The sequence below is a fragment of the Pan troglodytes genome, chromosome 8 (genome assembly GCF_028858775.2).
Source record: "Pan troglodytes isolate AG18354 chromosome 8, NHGRI_mPanTro3-v2.0_pri, whole genome shotgun sequence".
Lineage (NCBI taxonomy): Eukaryota > Metazoa > Chordata > Mammalia > Primates > Hominidae > Pan > Pan troglodytes.
The window spans coordinates 108,824,624-108,841,605 of NC_072406.2; the positions used below are offsets into that span (position 1 = coordinate 108,824,624).

General features: G+C 47.2%; 1 protein-coding gene across 1 annotated transcript in view; it reads right to left on the reverse strand.

The window, feature by feature from the left end:
• PIK3AP1 (phosphoinositide-3-kinase adaptor protein 1) overlaps positions 1-13,375 on the reverse strand; it is a 126,749-nt gene extending 113,374 nt beyond the window's left edge. The window contains exons 1-2 of the mRNA XM_507955.8: positions 13,147-13,375; positions 2,298-2,714 (exon numbers count right to left, since the gene is read on the reverse strand). Coding sequence (XP_507955.2) covers positions 2,298-2,714; positions 13,147-13,159 — 430 coding nt within the window. The 5' untranslated portion in view covers positions 13,160-13,375. The remainder of the gene's footprint in view (positions 1-2,297; positions 2,715-13,146) is intronic.
• Between the last annotated feature and the right edge of the window lie 3,607 nt (positions 13,376-16,982).

Consider the following 16,982-nt stretch of genomic DNA (forward strand, 5'->3'; position numbering starts at 1 on the left):
AATAACACTACTGTTTTTTGTTTGTTTGTTTGTTTTGAGACGGAGTCTTGCTCTGTCGCCCAGGCTGGAGTGCAGTGGCACAATTTTGGCTCACTGCAACCTCTGCCTCCCGGGCTCAAGTGATTCTTCTGCCTCAGCCTCCCGAGTAGCTGGGATTACAGGCACGCACCATCACGACTAGCTAATTTTTGTATTTTTTTAGTAGAGATGGAGTTTCACCATATTGGCCAGGCTGGTCTCTAACTCCTGACCTCATGATCCGCCCACCTCGGCCTCCCAAAGTGCTGGGATTACAGGTGTGCACCACTGCGCCCAGCCACACTACTGTAATATTTTAAAGAACAATCTGTTACAGCATACAGTATGAGATGCCCAGTCAGTGGCAATACATCCATGGTGGGTTCCAGGGGCTGGCCTGCGAGATCCTAATGGACCGATGCAATGACATAAGATCATCCACAGAAACAACCAGTTGTGTCTCAGTTTTTTGTAAGTTTGGGCAGATCACAATTCCTTCAAAGTAATGAAAGGCAATCATGCAAAAATGAATTATATGCTTTTTCTATCATTGTCTTTCTAACGTAAAGATAAGCAAACCCTAGAAAAAGTACTAATCCAGGTCCCGGCATTTCAGGTGAGACATGTTTTACATTCACACTAGTGATTTATGTTACAAAATGAGAAGGAATCTTACTTTGTTAAAAGACGTGGTCATGTTTATTGGTTTAGAGTAGCCAATTCCTGGGATAAAAGCACCTAGGAAGTTACATTACCTTTTTAAGGCCACTGAAAATTAGTAAATTCTTGATTTCGTTTATCAGATGGCATAGGGGTGGGTGAGACAAATTAATGCCCAAGTCACACCAGGGATAACTGAGGCACAGTTAAATCAGGACCATAATTTTCCAGGCTTCTTTGCTGGCGTCAGGTATATAAGATCTCATGCGGCAAGAGAACAGAATATAAACACATAGCCCATTCATAGCCCACAGTGAGGCAAAAATAGAAAACAAAAAGAGGCTAGGCGTGGTGGCTCACGCCTGTAATCCCAGCACTTTGGGAGGCCGAGGCAGGTGGATCACCTGAGGTCAGGAGTTTGAGACCAGCCTGACCAACATGGTAAAATCCCGTCCCTACTAAAAATACAAAAATTAGCCGGGTGTGGTGGTGGGCACCTGTAATCCCAGCTACTCGGGAGGCTGAGGCAGGAGAATCACTTGAATCCAGGAGGTGGAGGTTGCAGTAGTGAGCTGAGATCACACCACTGCACTCCAGCCTGGATGTCAGGCTCTGTCTCAAAAAAAAAAAAAAAAAAAAAAAAGCAAAAAGAAAGCAAAAAGAGGAAGAAAAGCTGTGATATGTGTCCATCCCAGAGCATGTCTTCTGTTACTGTTAATCAGAGTGTGTGTCACACTTCCTGGGGCCACTGAAGTCACTAACCCCAGCAGAAAGGATCGGAATTTTCCTACTCTAAAAGGAGAAACGGCAAAATATAGAAGCTAGGCTGGTGGGAAATAGAGAAGAGGGCTATTTCTCTATAAACATGTTATCGAAAAAAACAATGCCTTGGCCGGGCACGGAGGCTCATGCCTGTAGGCCCAGCACTTTGGGAGGCTAAGGCGGGTGGATCATTTGATATCAGGAGTTCAAGATCAGCCTGACCAACATGATAAAACCCTGTCTCCACTATAAATACAAAAAAATTAGCCAGGCATGTTGGCACACACCTGTAATCTCAGCTACTCAGGAGGCTAAGGCAGGAGAATCGTTTGAACCTGGAGGCAGAGGTTGCAGTCCACTGAGATCGCATCATTGCACTCCAGCCTGGGTGACAGAGGGAGACTCCGACTCAAAAAAAAAAAAAAAAAAAAAAGCCTTTTTTTAACAAAAATGTGAAGTTTGCGTGATGATAAAATGGAAGTAACATGCAAGCAGGAGAGTGGGCAGTCTCGTTCCTCACACCAACAGCAAACTAAGTCTCTGCCTCCCACCCCCACTACTTTCTAGGCTGGAACTGTCCTGTGTCTTCCAAAGCACAGAAAATTCTAGAAAGAAGGCCTTTGCCCTAGTACAGAAGAAAAGGGACAGTGTCCTCTTCCTCTCCTGATAGTCCAGGAGAGCTGTCCTGCCCCTATCCCACCCCAGAAATAGGCTGCTCTAAACCCATAAATATGACCAGGTCTCTTAACATAGTGAGATTGAAAATGAGTGAATCTCATTTTGGAATATAAACTTACACCTAGGACCTGGATTAGTAACTTTTCTAGGGCTTGCTTATCTTTAGAAGAAATCCTTACCTTCGGAAATGGCTTTTTTCACAGCTGCCACGTAGGTCTCTGGCTCATCGTCACAGGTGAGCTCCTGCCAATGGGCCCAATCTGGAAAGAAGTCTAGGAACTCCTCGCTGTCCCGCACGCCGCAGAGCAGCCTGACCACGCGGTGCGGAGGATGGAAAGCTCTCTGCAGCAGGGGCAGCAAGGCGGGCTTGTGGAAGTGCTGCACCAGCTCCGCGGACAGCAGCACCACGACACAGCGGGTGCTGAGGAAAAGGCTTAGGTCCTCTGCCGAGAAGGAGGCCTCGGGGCCCAGCCTGTGAGTCAGTATCTTCTGGCTGCGGACCTGCCGACTGGACAGGAACAGGGTCTGCAGGTACTGGCACCATTCCTCGGCATCCGGGCTGTAGACGATGAGGATGTCGCATCCTCTGGGCACCCCTGGACAAGAATGAGGCACAGAAGCATGTTAGCACACCTCCCCTTCTAGATGGCTCCCCACAGCCTGCAAAGGTAGAGCATCCAGACACTGGGTCTGGCACCCACAATCTTTCATGGTGTGCCTCCAGCACACCAGCACACCTCACTCATGCATTTCTTTCCCCATTCACAGTCTGTGTTCCAATCATACCAGACTCCTTATCTTTGCCCAAACATACCACGCTGTTTTATTATTTATTTATTTATTTATTTAGAGACTGAGTCTTGCTCTATCACCCAGGCTGGAGTGCAGTGGCCCAATCTCGGCTCACTGCAACCTCTGCCTCCCGGGTTCAAGCGATTCTCCTGCCTCAGCCTCCCAAGTAACTGGGATTACAGATGCCTGCCATCACGCCAAGCTAATTTTTGTATTTTTAGTAGAGATGGGGTTTCACTATGTTGGCCAGGCTAGTCTTGAACTTCTGACCTCAAGTGATCCACCCATCCCTGCCTCCCAAAGTGCTGGGATTACAGGCGTGAGCCACCAGGCCCAACCCCATACTGTTTTAGATCCTTGCATGAGCTATTGCTTCTGCCTGGCATGCACCTTCCCCCCACACTTGAAGCAGTATGAGATCATAACAATAACAACAATAATAATAAATAATAATAATCGCAACAGCAAACACTTATATAGAGGTTACTATGTTCCAGGCACTCTTCCAAGCACATTGCCTACTAAACTCATTACATCTTCACAGCAACTTTAGAAGGTAGGTACTATTATTAGCCCATTCTTTAAAAAAATGAGAAACCTGAGGTGTGACAGGTTAAGTAATTTGCACAAGATTCACAGTGGCCAAGTAAGGATTTGAGTTAAATTAGATATTTCATGTAAACTGCTAAGCATAGTGCTTGCCATATAGAAAACCCTCAGGAATTGGTAGCTGGTGTCATCATCCTCACATGAATATAAATAATGTATCATATTAAAGTGCATGGTAGTTGTGAATTAATGCTGTTACCTCCACAATACAATCTGCAAGGTGTCCCTCACCACACCTGGCCCATAACATAGGCTTTCTTCCCCTAACAAAGCACAAAAGCCAAAAAGAGAGTCAAAAAGGGCTTTTAGGGATCACTTGGCCCAAACTCCTCATTTACAGATGAAAGAAACATTTCATCTAGGAAGGTTAAGGGACTTGCTCAACTTCATACTCTAGATTATTGGCAGAGCCAGAACTGATACTCAGGTTATTCCCTGGTTCCCAGTCCAGCCTCCTTCCCAACTCACCTGCACCACCCATCAGGAACTACGTCAAGAATCTTACGAGTAGTAAGTCATAGCTTCCAACTACCAAAGTTCAAAAAAGCTTGGCTCTTAATGTAACTGTTACCACTGTTTTGGGTCATCATCTCTCCATGAATTCAACAAACTGTTCTGTGTGTGGTTTGGAAGAGGTGAGTATAAAGTGTCCATACAACACAACAGGGAACTCAGAGAAGGAAGCTGGTCACATTTTATGAAGGTTGGGAACCACCTAAGTTGTAGACTAAAACAATTAAACGCTAGGCCTGGGCCGCATTTCATTGATGCTTCCTGTTGAAAAGGACAGAGGCAGGACTTAGGCAAGACCTAGAGGCTCTGAAAAGATCATAGGATGAATCCTCTTTCCTGCCCCCATCCAATCCACTACCATATTCAAACCAAAAAGCAACATGTACAATGCAAGCCCAACATAGTTCTGATTTCCCCCAGGATGAGATTACCAAATTTTTTTTTTTTTTTTTTTTTTTTTTTTTTTTTTTTTTTTTTTTTTTTTTGAGACGGAGTCTCGCTCTGTCGCCCAGGCTGGAGCGCAGTGGCTCGATCTCGGTTCACTGCAAGCTCCGCCTCCCGGGTTCACGCCATTCTCCTGCCTCAGCCTCCCAAGGTAGCTGGGACTACAGGCGCCCGCCATCACGCCCGGCTAATTTTTTTTTTTTATTTTTAGTAGAGACGGGGTTTCACCGTGTTAGCCAGGATGGTCTCGATCTCCTGACCTCGTGATCCGCCCGCCTCGGCCTCTCAAAGTGCTGGAATTACAGGCGTGAGCCACCGCACCCGGCCATATTACCAAATTTTTAAAAATAGCAAATAAAACGAATGTTTGCAGTTTCATTCTTTTTTGAGCCCCCCTGGTTTTCTGGAGCCCTAATCCAGTGCTAATATAAAGCCCACAGTAGACTTCTCAGCAGGAGCAAGCTGATCCGCCTGAGAGTATTTTTGAAGGGAAAGTGTACAAATCTTTTTAAAAGGCAATCTTAGACAAACAGTATGGAACTGGCGAAAACCAGTCAGCAATTCTGACGATGCCCTGGACATTTGTGGTTCTACAGAGAACTCAATTCTGATCACGGTCTGTTCCCTCAATTGTGAACATAATGGTCCTTTTCGGGAATGCCTACCCTGATTCCAAAGCTTACACAGATTAAGGACAAAAAGTTAATGCACCAGTGCTGCAGCCTGCCATAAAAATAAATAAATAAATAAAAATCTTTGCTGCTTGGATTTTTTTTTCTGTGTAGAATATTTCTTTATACCTCAATGGAAAAATCATTTCAAAACTATAGAAGGTATAACATTGGCAAAGCTACATAACTATGCAACTGACATTGAGAAGCAGAGTTAAATTATCAGAATATATTTACCTTCTTTCTGTCCTTCCTTCCTTTGTGGCTGGTTTATCTTAAGAGGCAAACGTTCTTCTAAGTGTCAAGTGTTATTGCAGATGTGTGTGCATGGGCACGAGCCATCAGGTAGGAAAGGTGCAAGACTTTACATTTCATTATAACATTAAGGATGCAATGTTAGTGATGCTGTGCAAGGAGCCTGGAGCATTTTGTAAAAATGCAAAAGTGAAAAAGGGTAGCCACCACCTTCCTCTGCATACATATGCGTATCATGTCAACAATTTGTGCAATAAGCAGAAGGAGAATAAAATCTCAGGAAGGGATGGTTGTGGTCCCATATACTAGTGATGAAGAAACCATAAGTAGTGTTTTCAATAGGGTTGGCAAGTGATGGCAAAAAAGTGAAGAAGAGGGAAGAAGAAAATTTCCTAAGCATAAGAAGAACCCTTAAGAGGGCAGCTTGGGGCCAGGCCTAGTGGCTCATTACTAATCCCATCACTTTGGGAGGCCAGGGCGGGCGGATTGCTTGAGCTCAGGAGTTTCAGACCAGCTTGGGCAACATGGTGAAACCCCGTCTCTACAAACAATGCAAAAATTAGGCCAGGCGCGGTGGGTCACACCTGTAATCCCAGCACTTTGGTAGGCCGAGGCGGGCGGATCACGAGGTCAGGAGATCAAAACCATCCTGGCTAACACGGTGAAACCCCATCTCTATTAAAAAAAAAAAAAAAAAAAAAATTAGCCGGGTGTTGTGGCAGGCGCCTGTAGTCCCAGCTACTCGGGAGGCTGAGGCAGGAGAATGGCGTGGACCTGGGAGGCGGAGCTTGCAGTGAGCCGAGATTGCGCCACTGCACTCCAGCCTGGGAGACAGACCGAGACTCCGTCTTAAAAAAAAAAAAAAAAAAAGCAAAAATTAGCCAGGCATGGTGGCGTGCTCCTATAGTCCCAGCTACTCAGGAGACTGAGGTAGGAGGATTGCTTGAGACTGAGAGGCAGCTTGGGTTTTGGGGCACTGATTGACTTAGTAGAAAAGCAACAGCTTTACACTGTTCTAAAGACCACATGGCCATGAGCGATTACTCCAATTTTATAAGAAGAATTTAGTGATCCAAAAGTAAGTGAACATTTTTAAAATTATAAACTCTAGGGCCACTGAGGGAATGGGTACTCATTTCCCCCTGGATCCTGCCTCACCAGCTAACAGCAGATCCTGCTCCTCTGTGAACAGCACATCATAATACTTGCTGTTCATTACAGACTCCAAGTTAAGGGCTGGCCGCGGTGGCTCAAGCCTGTAATCTCAGCACTTTGGGAGGCCGAGGCAGGCGGATCACCTAAGGTCAGGAGTTCGAGACCAGCCTGACCAATATGATGAAACCCTGTCTCTACTAAAGATACAAAAATTAGCCGGGCATGGTGGCATGCGTCTGTAATTCCAGCTATTCGGGAGGCTGAGACAGAAGAATCACTTGAACCCGGGAGGCAGAGGTTGCAGTGAGCTGAGATCGTGCCATTGCACTCCAGCCTGTGTAATAACAGCGAAACTCCGTCTCAAAAAAAAAAAAAAAAAAAAAAAACTCCAAGTCATCAAGGAAAGTTTAAATTGTGATTCAGCTCTGTTTCCTGAGCACTGATCATGTGTTAGTCACTCTGCTAAGCATCTCATGTACATTCTCTCATTTAATCCTCAGAACAATCCACAAAGTATATGTTATCAAAAAGCCCCATTTTACAGACACAGACATTAAAACTCGTTGAAGATTTACTGCTGCTGCTGCCCAAGTGCACACTGTTAGTCAGTGCCAGAGCAGGGATCTGACTCCAAAGTCCATGCTCTTAATCTCTAAGTTGCACCCAATTTAAAAAGTCAAGGAAATACAGAATATAGTTTAGAAAATACAGTTAATAAAATACATCTAGTGCCATGGGTTTCTCATACCATTCTCCAATAAAAGGATCCAGGATTCCTTAGTGAAATGATGGATTCTAGGAATGAGTCTAGGATTAAATACTTCCTGGGGCAGGAAATATTCAATATGAGCCTGGAGCATCTTGTAGTGCCAGAAAGTAACGCTCAAACAAAAATTCAATGACAGGCATATGTCAAAGGAACACGAGTCAACTCAAAGCGCCCAGTGGCAAAAGCTGGAACCATTTGAGCAACAAAATAAATAAAATAATATTGAATTATAACCCAAAGCATAAAAGAAATATACAGGAGTCCATACTGATACAAAATAAATAATTGAATAAATACACTGGGGAAAAAAGACAAATCTCCCATGCATAACAATTCTGAATAATTTATGTAGATAGATAACTCCACCCTCAAGGAGGTAGAGTGTAACTCCTTATACAGAGAACTTAGTGTTTGACTGTGTCAAGTGAGTTCTTTCCAAAGAGCACAGTGTGGAAAGGGAGAAAAAAAAAAAGAGTAAATTTACAATAGAGAAACCCAGTGATCAAGGTCAGCATTGACAGTCACAAATCATGTTGAGAGTGTGTGCCCTGAATACCATGGGCCGAGACTGGCACTTTACCTCTGTGGTCTTCCTCCCTGAAACCCAGCACCCTGGTCTAATTATGGGAAAAAATATCATATAAATCCCGACTGAGGGCTATTCTACAAAATAACTGACCAGTACTCCTCAAGACTGTCAAAGCCATCAAAAACAAGGAAAATCAGAGAAAATCACAGCCTTGAAGGGCCTAAGGAGACATGACTATTAAATATAACGTAGTACCTGAGATGGGCTCCTGGAACACAAGAAGGACATTACATAAAAACTAAGGAAATCTGAGGAAAGCCTGAACTTTTAGTTATTAATAATTTATCAGTATCAGTTAATTAATTGTCACAAAAACCACACTAATGTAAGATGTCAATAATAGGTGAAACTGGATGTGGTCTATATGAGAACTCTCTGTACTATCTTTGTAGTATTTCTGGAAATCTAAAATTGTTCTAAAATAAAATTTAGTTTAAAAGTATCATTGAGGCTGGGCGCGGTGGCTCATGCCTGTAATCCTAGCACTCTGGGAGGCCAAGGCGGGTGGATCACGAGGTCAGGAGATCGAGACCATCCTGGCTAACATGGTGAAAACCCGTCTCTACTAAAAATACAAAAAATTAGCCGGGAATTGTGGCGGGCACCTGTAGTCCCAGCTACTCAGGAGGCTGAGGCAGGAGAATGGCGCGAACCCGGGAGGCGGAGCTTGCAGTGAGCTGAGATCATGCCACTGCACTCCAGCCTGGGCGACAGAGCGAGACTCCATTTCAAAGAAAAAAAAAAAAAGTACAATTGAAATAAAGAGCACTTAAATCTCCTATATTTAAAAAACAAACAAATAAACAAACAGAACAGCTATTCAAAATGTCTCATTCCTGGCCAGGAACAGTGGCTCATATCTGTAATACCAGCACTTTGGGAGGCCAATGCAGGCGGATCACTTGACGCCAGAGTTCGAGGCCAGCCTGGCCAACATAGTGAAACTCCAACTCTACAAAAAAATACAAAAATTAGCCAGGCGTGGTGGCATGTGCCTGTAGTCCCAGCTACTCAGGAGGCTGAGGCATGAGAATTGTTTGAACCTGGGAGGCAGAGGTTGCAGTGAGCCCAGGTCGTACCACTGCCCTCCAGCCTGGATGACAGAGTGAGACCCTGTCTCATTAAATACATAAATAAATAAATAAATAAATAAATAAATAAATGCACAATGTCTCACTCCTGGGGTTCTAGTGTTAAATTCAATTCCCTTTGAGCGAAAGTATTTGAGGAGAAATTAATTACTGCCTCAGACTAGTTAACATTACAACCTATTTGGTCACTAACCTGTGGTGTGACTTAGACCAATTACTAAGTCGAGGCAAATTTGCCTTGATGTAAATGAGGACAATGAAATCTATCACCTTCCCGAATATTGCTGTGCTGGGAAACTGAAAGAAGGGGAAGTTTTTAAAAAGTCCAAAGTGAAAGTTCCAGTCCCTTTCTGATGTGCTGGGTAACAATATAGGACTAAATGCTTTGTCAGCAACTCTGCCTTATATGGGGGAAACTCCTTTCTTCAGCAATAATCCTCTTCCTTTAACCATAAGTAGCTTTTCCACTTATCCTCAATCACATCTCTCTTTTTTTTGCTTGTTCATTTATTAAGAGAAATGAAACACATGAGCCAACAAGGAGTCTACAAGCCCTAGAAAGAAATGAGGAAGGGTCTTTCTTTGTCCTCGTAAAACGTCAAGAACAGGTTTGGCTATAGAAGGAGAAAGAAATGGATCACAGCAGAGGAAGGGGAGGCTGTAGCAGCAGGGAGTCCATGGGGTGAAAAGCCGGGGCTGAAAACGAGGTGCCTTTGCAGGATTCAGAGCCCAATGGAGGGCCGAGCGTGGTGGCTCACACCTGTAATCCCAGCACTTTGGGAGGCTAAGGAGGGCAGATCACTTGAGGTCAGGAGTTCAAGACCAGCCTGGCATGGTGAAACCCTGTCTCTACTAAAAATACAAAAATTAGCTGAGTATGGTGGTGGGCACCTGTAATCCCAGCTACTCGGGAGGCTGAGGCACGAGAATCGCTTCAACCTGGGAGGCAGAGTTTGCAGTGAGCCAAGATCGTGTCACTGCACTCCAGCCTGGGTGACAGAGTGAGACTCCGTCTCAAAAAAAAAAAAAAGAACTCACTGGAGAGAAGTGCAGACAGGAAGTGCCAGAAAGCTTCTCAAACCACTCAGCCCAGACCATTTCTTCAGCCTATAGGTGACTCTGGCACCCCATTCATCCATCCTGGAGCCCCATGTTTGAATCTGAACACCATATTTGAAGACGGATGAGAGATAGAGAAGGTGACCAGGATAAGGAGAGATGTGGTCAATCATATCAGGAGCTTCCCACCCCAGAAGGTGTTCAAATTTAGGTACTGGCAAGAGTATTGAGAGGCCTCAAGGATCACATGGAAGTTAAGATCACAAAAAGGTTAAAAGTCCCTTCAAGCTCCATGGTCCTGTAAGTCCAGGAATAGCAGAAGGATCTAAAGAGAAGATCCTTGGAGAGAGGGGGCAAGAGACGGTATGAGAGCTGATACACAGAGGAGAGAGTACTAGTCTTTCTTCACCCAGCCACAGACTTGGCCACTTGGGAAAGTCACTCATGGATCCTCTCTTTCCTCTCTCTCACGTGTAAATACACAAGATGCCATCAGGGGCCTAGAGAATTTTGTGGAATAGGCCGAGTCCATTTCATTTTATCTTCCTACCCAAGGTCCTTTCAAAGACAGGGAGCCTAACTTCTCCTGGATTTCAACAAGCAGACACGTCTTTCAGAAAATAATATAGACTAATGCTTCCCCTTCAGTGGAAGGGAATTTAAGAATTAGGCCATAAAAAGGAACGAAGTACTGATATAAGCTACAGTGGGATGAACTTTGAAAATATTATGCTGTGCAAAGGAAGCCAGTCACCAAAGACCACATACTATGTGATTCCATTCATATACAAGCCCAGAGTAGAGAAATCTATAGAGGCAAAGTAGATCTTAGGGCTGGGAGAGGAGAGGAGAATAAAAGGGTGATACCTAAAGCATACAAGGTTTCTTTCTGAGGTCATGAAAATGTCCCAAAATTGACTGTGGTGATGGCTACACATATCTGTAAAGATACTAAAAACCACTGAATTGTATGCTTTAAATGGATGAATTGTATGGCATGTGAATTATATCACAATAAAGCTGCTTTTAAAAGAAAAGAAGAACATACAGAAGGGTGGCTGGATGACTCCAAAGCCCACAGCACCTTGGCGAGTGGCATTGCTCTCACCACTATGACCTTCCCCCGTGGGTCCTTGTACTTCCAAACCTCAGGGAACCCGAGGGACTCCAGAGACCCAACTCTCAATTACAGCACCTGGAGTGGTGTCTCGCCACAGAAGACGCAGAGAGCAAGACAGTTTGACAGCTCTAACCATTACTAACACCTGCAGAAGCTGCTACAGAGCCCATAAATAGCCCCAGGTTTGCCCACCGGACTAGGGTCCCCCTCTGAACTGGAGCTCGCCTTCCTAGCTCCTTCGGCTGTGTCCACTGGAGAGAGGTACACAGGACGCTGGACAAGAGGAAAAGAGAGGCCATTTTCTCAGACTCTTCCACCCAAAGGCCCTCCCAGTTTGCGGTTTCCTGGACTCAGCAGCCCAGGGCCTGTCCCTGACCATGGAAGGAGGAGGCGGCTTCACTGGTTTATTATCTGGCCTCATCTCCCTCTCCCCCACAGCCCACCTACTCCAGCCACTCTGGCCTACTCCCTTTCCTTCAACGCACCACATACACTCATTGCTTGGAGCACTCTTCCCCAAAGAGCCTCCTCCCCGTGGAAATCTTGGCTCAAATGTGCCTTTCTCCACCCTGGCCACCTCATTTGAAAATTCTAACCCTAGTCTCCCTCACCCTTCTTTATTGTTTTCCCATAACACATGTCATACCAGAGATTTTCCTTATTAAGTGTATATTACCTGCTATTACTAGGCCTCCTTATTCACAACACAGCTTCTTTTAGCCTCCAGAGCCCAGCTGGAGAGCCAGGAGGCTGTGATTAACTACCTTCCCATCCCCTTTAATGAGCCTGTAGTACATGGAACAATCACTCCTGCCCTTTTCTACCTCTGCTTCCAAAGCACCCTTACCAGACCCTCAGAGGATCTGGGGAGAGCCGGCTTTTCATTCCAGTGTTTGCTCACCTCCTGTAAGAACAGTGCCTTCTCCTGGCCACCTAGATTTTCTTTTTCAAGGGGCACCTGCAACCTGTTTTCACAGGTTATCCCTACTAAAACATCATAAAGTGGGCTGGGAAAATACAAGTAAACCCATTTGTAAACACTGTAACTCTACCTCCTCTCATCTAGTAATTCCTTGTTTACTTATTGCTTTCCTCTACAGGACCATAAACTCCTGGGGAGCAGAGACTAGGTGTTTCCTGCCCACCATGGAGAACATATTAGGTGCACAGTATCCATTGGAGTGCAATAGTAAGGACTCATTAATTGTCTCCGTTATCATCATTATGTGGCTTGTCCTGGATCTCCGTCAGTGAGCGACTTGCCAAGTGTGTACACCCATGAACCAGAAGGCAACCCAAGACCAGCCAGAAAAGACGCTTGGCACCCTTTCATGAGTACATTTACCCAGTGACCGCCAACTCTCCCCATTCCCCAAAGTTCTGCAAAGGACGCAGGAAAAGTAAAGTTCAAGGAATAGTGTTCCTAGATCCCTAGCAAAGTTCTAGACCCAAAACACAAAGCCTGGGAGGGGTGGAGGAACGGGGCTTGGGAAACTGTCCCAAGGGCCTCCCCGGCTGATCTCTCCGCACCACCTAGGACTGCCTGAGCGCCCCCTGTGGGTCCACGGAGCCCAGGAGACGCGTTTGGCCCCGTAGACCGTCCACATCGCCCGCCCTCCGCTTCTCTCAACTCGCCTCTCGCTTCAGAGTCGGAGGGACAGGGGAAGAGACGCTCAGACACTCCTAGGGCCAGAGGTGGAGGGAGCGAAGAAGACTCTGAAGAAGTGGGAGGGGGTCGGGCCAGGCAGGGGCTGAAGAGAATCGCGCCACAGGCTGGGACGGGAAACGTGGGAAAGTTGGAGTGGGAAGTTTGCGACAGGGAACATAGAAAAGAGCAGAAAGAGGGCAAGATCCCCGCACAGAGGACGCAAACAGAAGCGAGCAGGGGAGCGCGCCTCAAGGGATGCGGGGGACGAGAGAGGGGCCGGGAGCCCGGGGACCCGCGGCGCCTGCCTACCCACCTGAGGCTGCCATGCCGCGGGGCGCCGCTCACATCCCTGGCTCGCTGCGTGCCCGGGGCCGGGACCGGGGCCGGCGGCGTCCTGGCTCGGGCTGGAGGGGCGCCGGGCTCCGCGCAGGACCGGCCGCCGCTCTGGCGCTTCCTCCCTCAGGGCAGCCCGGCCTCGCCACGAGGGCGTGTCCACAGAGTCCGCCCCGCCTGCGGGACTCGGCCCGCGGCACCTGCACCCGCGGCCGTTGGGGAGGGGAAGTGAGAACCCCATGCCGGCCGCCGGCCAGCTCCCCCCACGGCCCCCTGCTCAGGGGCAGCGAGAAGGCGGGTGCTTCGCGCCACGTGCGCCCCACTCCTCGGGAAACCAGCCCTGATCTGCCACCAAAGGGCAGCCCGAGGTGGAGGGGGTGTGGGGAGGGGGCGGAGGGGGAGAGTGTGGGGCTGCCAGGCCTCTGGGAGACAGGGCGGGGGTGTGTGTGTGTGTGAGCACCAGCTGTCCAAGCCACCTCCTCATCCCCTGGGGCTTTGTCCCTAAGCCCCTGCTGCCCCAGCAGGAAAGGGGAGGGGACAGGAAGGGGAAGAGGAGGAGGGCTGGGCACCTGGCCCTGGGTGCTCGGCGTTGCCCTTGAGTGCCCTCCTGTGATCTTTCTGCCGTTCCTTGGATCTGGTCTCCTGATGGCACATGAACATTAATTATAATGTCACATGATAAATGTCTAATAGAGTTTCTCTGCCATTCATTTCCTGTGTTCCTGTCTGCTGGGCGCTGCGTTTAGCACCTTACACACATTATCGCATTGCATCCTCACAGCAACCTTCTGAGGTAGCACCTATCACTGTCTTTACATTGGAGCCAAAGAAACAAGCCAAATACCTTGCTCAGGCTTCCACAGAGAACAAAAGCTCCCGGAGGTTCAGTACCAAGCCAGTCTGCTTCCAGAGCTAGAACTCTTGCTTAACCCTTGCCTTCACCTGCCCTCTTCTTGGACTCCTCCCTTTGCCTGCTGCTGAAATTCAACTGAATAGCACATCCCCTTGGAGTTCTCAACAATCCAGGGGCCAGAAGATGGACCCAGAGAGCAGAGATGAGGGAAGGTTAGGGCTGAAGTCCAGGTGGAAATAAAATGAAATGGATTTAAGAATGGGAATATCAGGATGAGGCCGTGCATTCATTTTCTACTGTTGCCATAATAAATTACTACAAATTTAGTGGCTTAAAACAACACCAACTTATCATTTTACAGTTCTGTAGCTCAGAAGTGTGACATGAGTCTCCATCGGCTAAAATCAAGGTGGTGGCTGGGCTGGGTTTCTTTCTGCCAAATAGAAGGGAATCAATTTCCTTGGCTCTTTCAGCTTCTAGAAGCCATCCACATTCCTTGGCTCATGGCCTCCTTGTTCTATCTTCAAAGCCAGATGGCCCTGCTTCTGTCATCATATCCCTTTCTCTGACTCTCTTCTGTCTCCCTCTTCCAGTTTTAAGGATCCTAGTGATTGCATTGGGCCCTCCTAGATAAGCCAGGAAAATCTCCCTATTTGGAGAACCTTGCCTGAACACTGGTCTTCCTGACTCCACCCTCTTCCTTCTCTCCCTAAAGCCTCTCTCGCTCTTCACAAGTCTCTGGGCCTGGCCAGTTTGTGTTCTTTGTCATAGACATTTCTACTGAGCATGCATCTGTCTATTCAAGGTCAACTCCCCTAACATTCCCACTGTTCAAACACATGTTCCTCCCTTCCAGCTCCGGATGTTAGGGAGAGAAGGCCCTTTCCTTCCTCCTAACCAAGTGCATCTGGACAACTTTTAACCTAAAGGATATTTCTAACTTGTTAAACCATTAGAAGGCACCTGCCACTTGCAGGTAAGGTTTTGGGTGCTAGGTCAGCTATCCAAACTCTGCTCCCACTCCTGGCTAGCAGTGACCACTGGAATTAGAGCGAGAAAAGGACTCAGAGGCAACAGTCCCTTGGTGAGAGGACATGACTAGTCCCTGACTCTGGCAATTTCATTCAACAAATTTCTTTGTATAACAGGTGGAGCCAGACTGGGGAAAGTAGTGTCTGTTTGGTTTTGCACCTCCGTGTGGGGGGTTTTGCAGAATGGGAGTGGCGGGGATAGGGAGGAGAGCAGCTGCCCCTCTGGAAGACCCTGCTCCACTCCGTGCACTGGCTCTCTCCAGGTTCTGCAGTCGGTCCCTGCAACACTGGGTGGTAGGTGAATTGGCTCGAGGAAGAATGGAGAACCCGAACTTGGCTGCTGCCCTACAGTTCTGTTTGGCCTGGCAAAAGGGAGAGGCTGGAGAGGTAAACATGTGTCATCCTAAGGAATGGGGGCCTGAGGACAGGGCAGCAGAAATCCCTGCTTTTTACATCTTCAAAGTGTTATTTCATAGCCTGTCGGACCTGGGGATCAGAGCCTTTTCCCTGGTTAGCAAAACCTCCCTTACTAGGACAAAATGTGAAGGTGGAGCAGTGTGTCACCATGGATGCTCATGATCCATCCAAAGTGGAGTACCTTCATAGAGGTACTTTCATGGAGTACCTTCCTATGAGGAAGGTACTAAGAGTATACACATTTTACAGATAAGAAGTTAAATAGGCTGGGTGCGGTGGCTCACGCTTGTAATCCCAGCACTTTGGGAGGCCGAGGCAAGTGGATCACAAGGTCAGGAGTTCAATACCAGCCTGGCCAATATGGTGAAACCCCCATCTGTACTAAAAATACAAAAATTAGCTGGACATGGTGGCGCGCACCTGTAGTCCCAGCTCCTCAGGAGGCTGAGGCAGGAGAATAGCTTGAACCCAGGAGGCAGAGGTTGCAGTGAGCCGAGATTGCGCCACTGCACTGCACTGCAGCCTGGGCAACAGAGCAAGACTTTGTCTAAAAAAAATATATAAAAAAAAAATTTAAATAGCTTTTGCCCAAGGGCACATAGCTAGTAATTTGCAGTGCTGAGTTTTGAACCCAGACAGTCTGGCTTCAGAGCCCATGCTTCTGCCCACTAGATTAGGTGGTAAATGCTTGAAGCAGGCCCTGCTATGACCTAAGGGCCCCACAAGTCACCACTAGCCTTTGTTGGCATCACCTCACATTGCAGGTAGACAGTAGCTCTTTGTCACCTGTGAGTTCCCCTGCTCTGCCAGAATTGCCTTAGTCTCACAAAGGACAAACATCCAGAGCCCCACCTTGGAGCGCCCCCAGCATCCCCTACCTCCCTGCCCACCTCCTTGTCAGTGTCCTATGAGACCATCAGTGTCTCATACTCATGGGACCTAACTGCTATGTCTCTTTCACCACTGCATCTCTGATGCCCAGCACACAGTGGGTATTTAACTGCTTTGTTTTTAAATTATCAAGTCCAACCTGCTCGTTTTACCGATGAAGATACTGACATACAGGTTGAATGAGCTGTCTAAGCTCCCACAGCTTTCATTCAAAGCACTTGCTCTTCATTTTGTTCAGCAGAGCAAGAGGACTCAGGCGTGTTCATATGGATAGGGTGGAGTGTGCGAAGATTGGACTATATAGGACTGGCAGGTGGCAGGTAAGACATCACAGGTGGGGACAGGGATAAGGAGTTCAAGAGCACCAGTGCCTGTTTTTGCCTTGTGAACTCCCTGGCTTTTATAAAGACTGCTGCCCTTCCTATCTGCCTGAGACAATTTCAACCCAGTTCCAACTCAGTAGGACATAATATCAAAACTTGATGCAGGCAATTTGGGGACATTTGTGGCTTTCAGGAACAAGTATCTTCGCAGATGAAACCTAGAAGCCTACCCCTCCTTCCTTACTCACCGAAATGGCCACTCCCCATGAAGGCCATGCCACCACCTGTGGGCCCCTGCTTG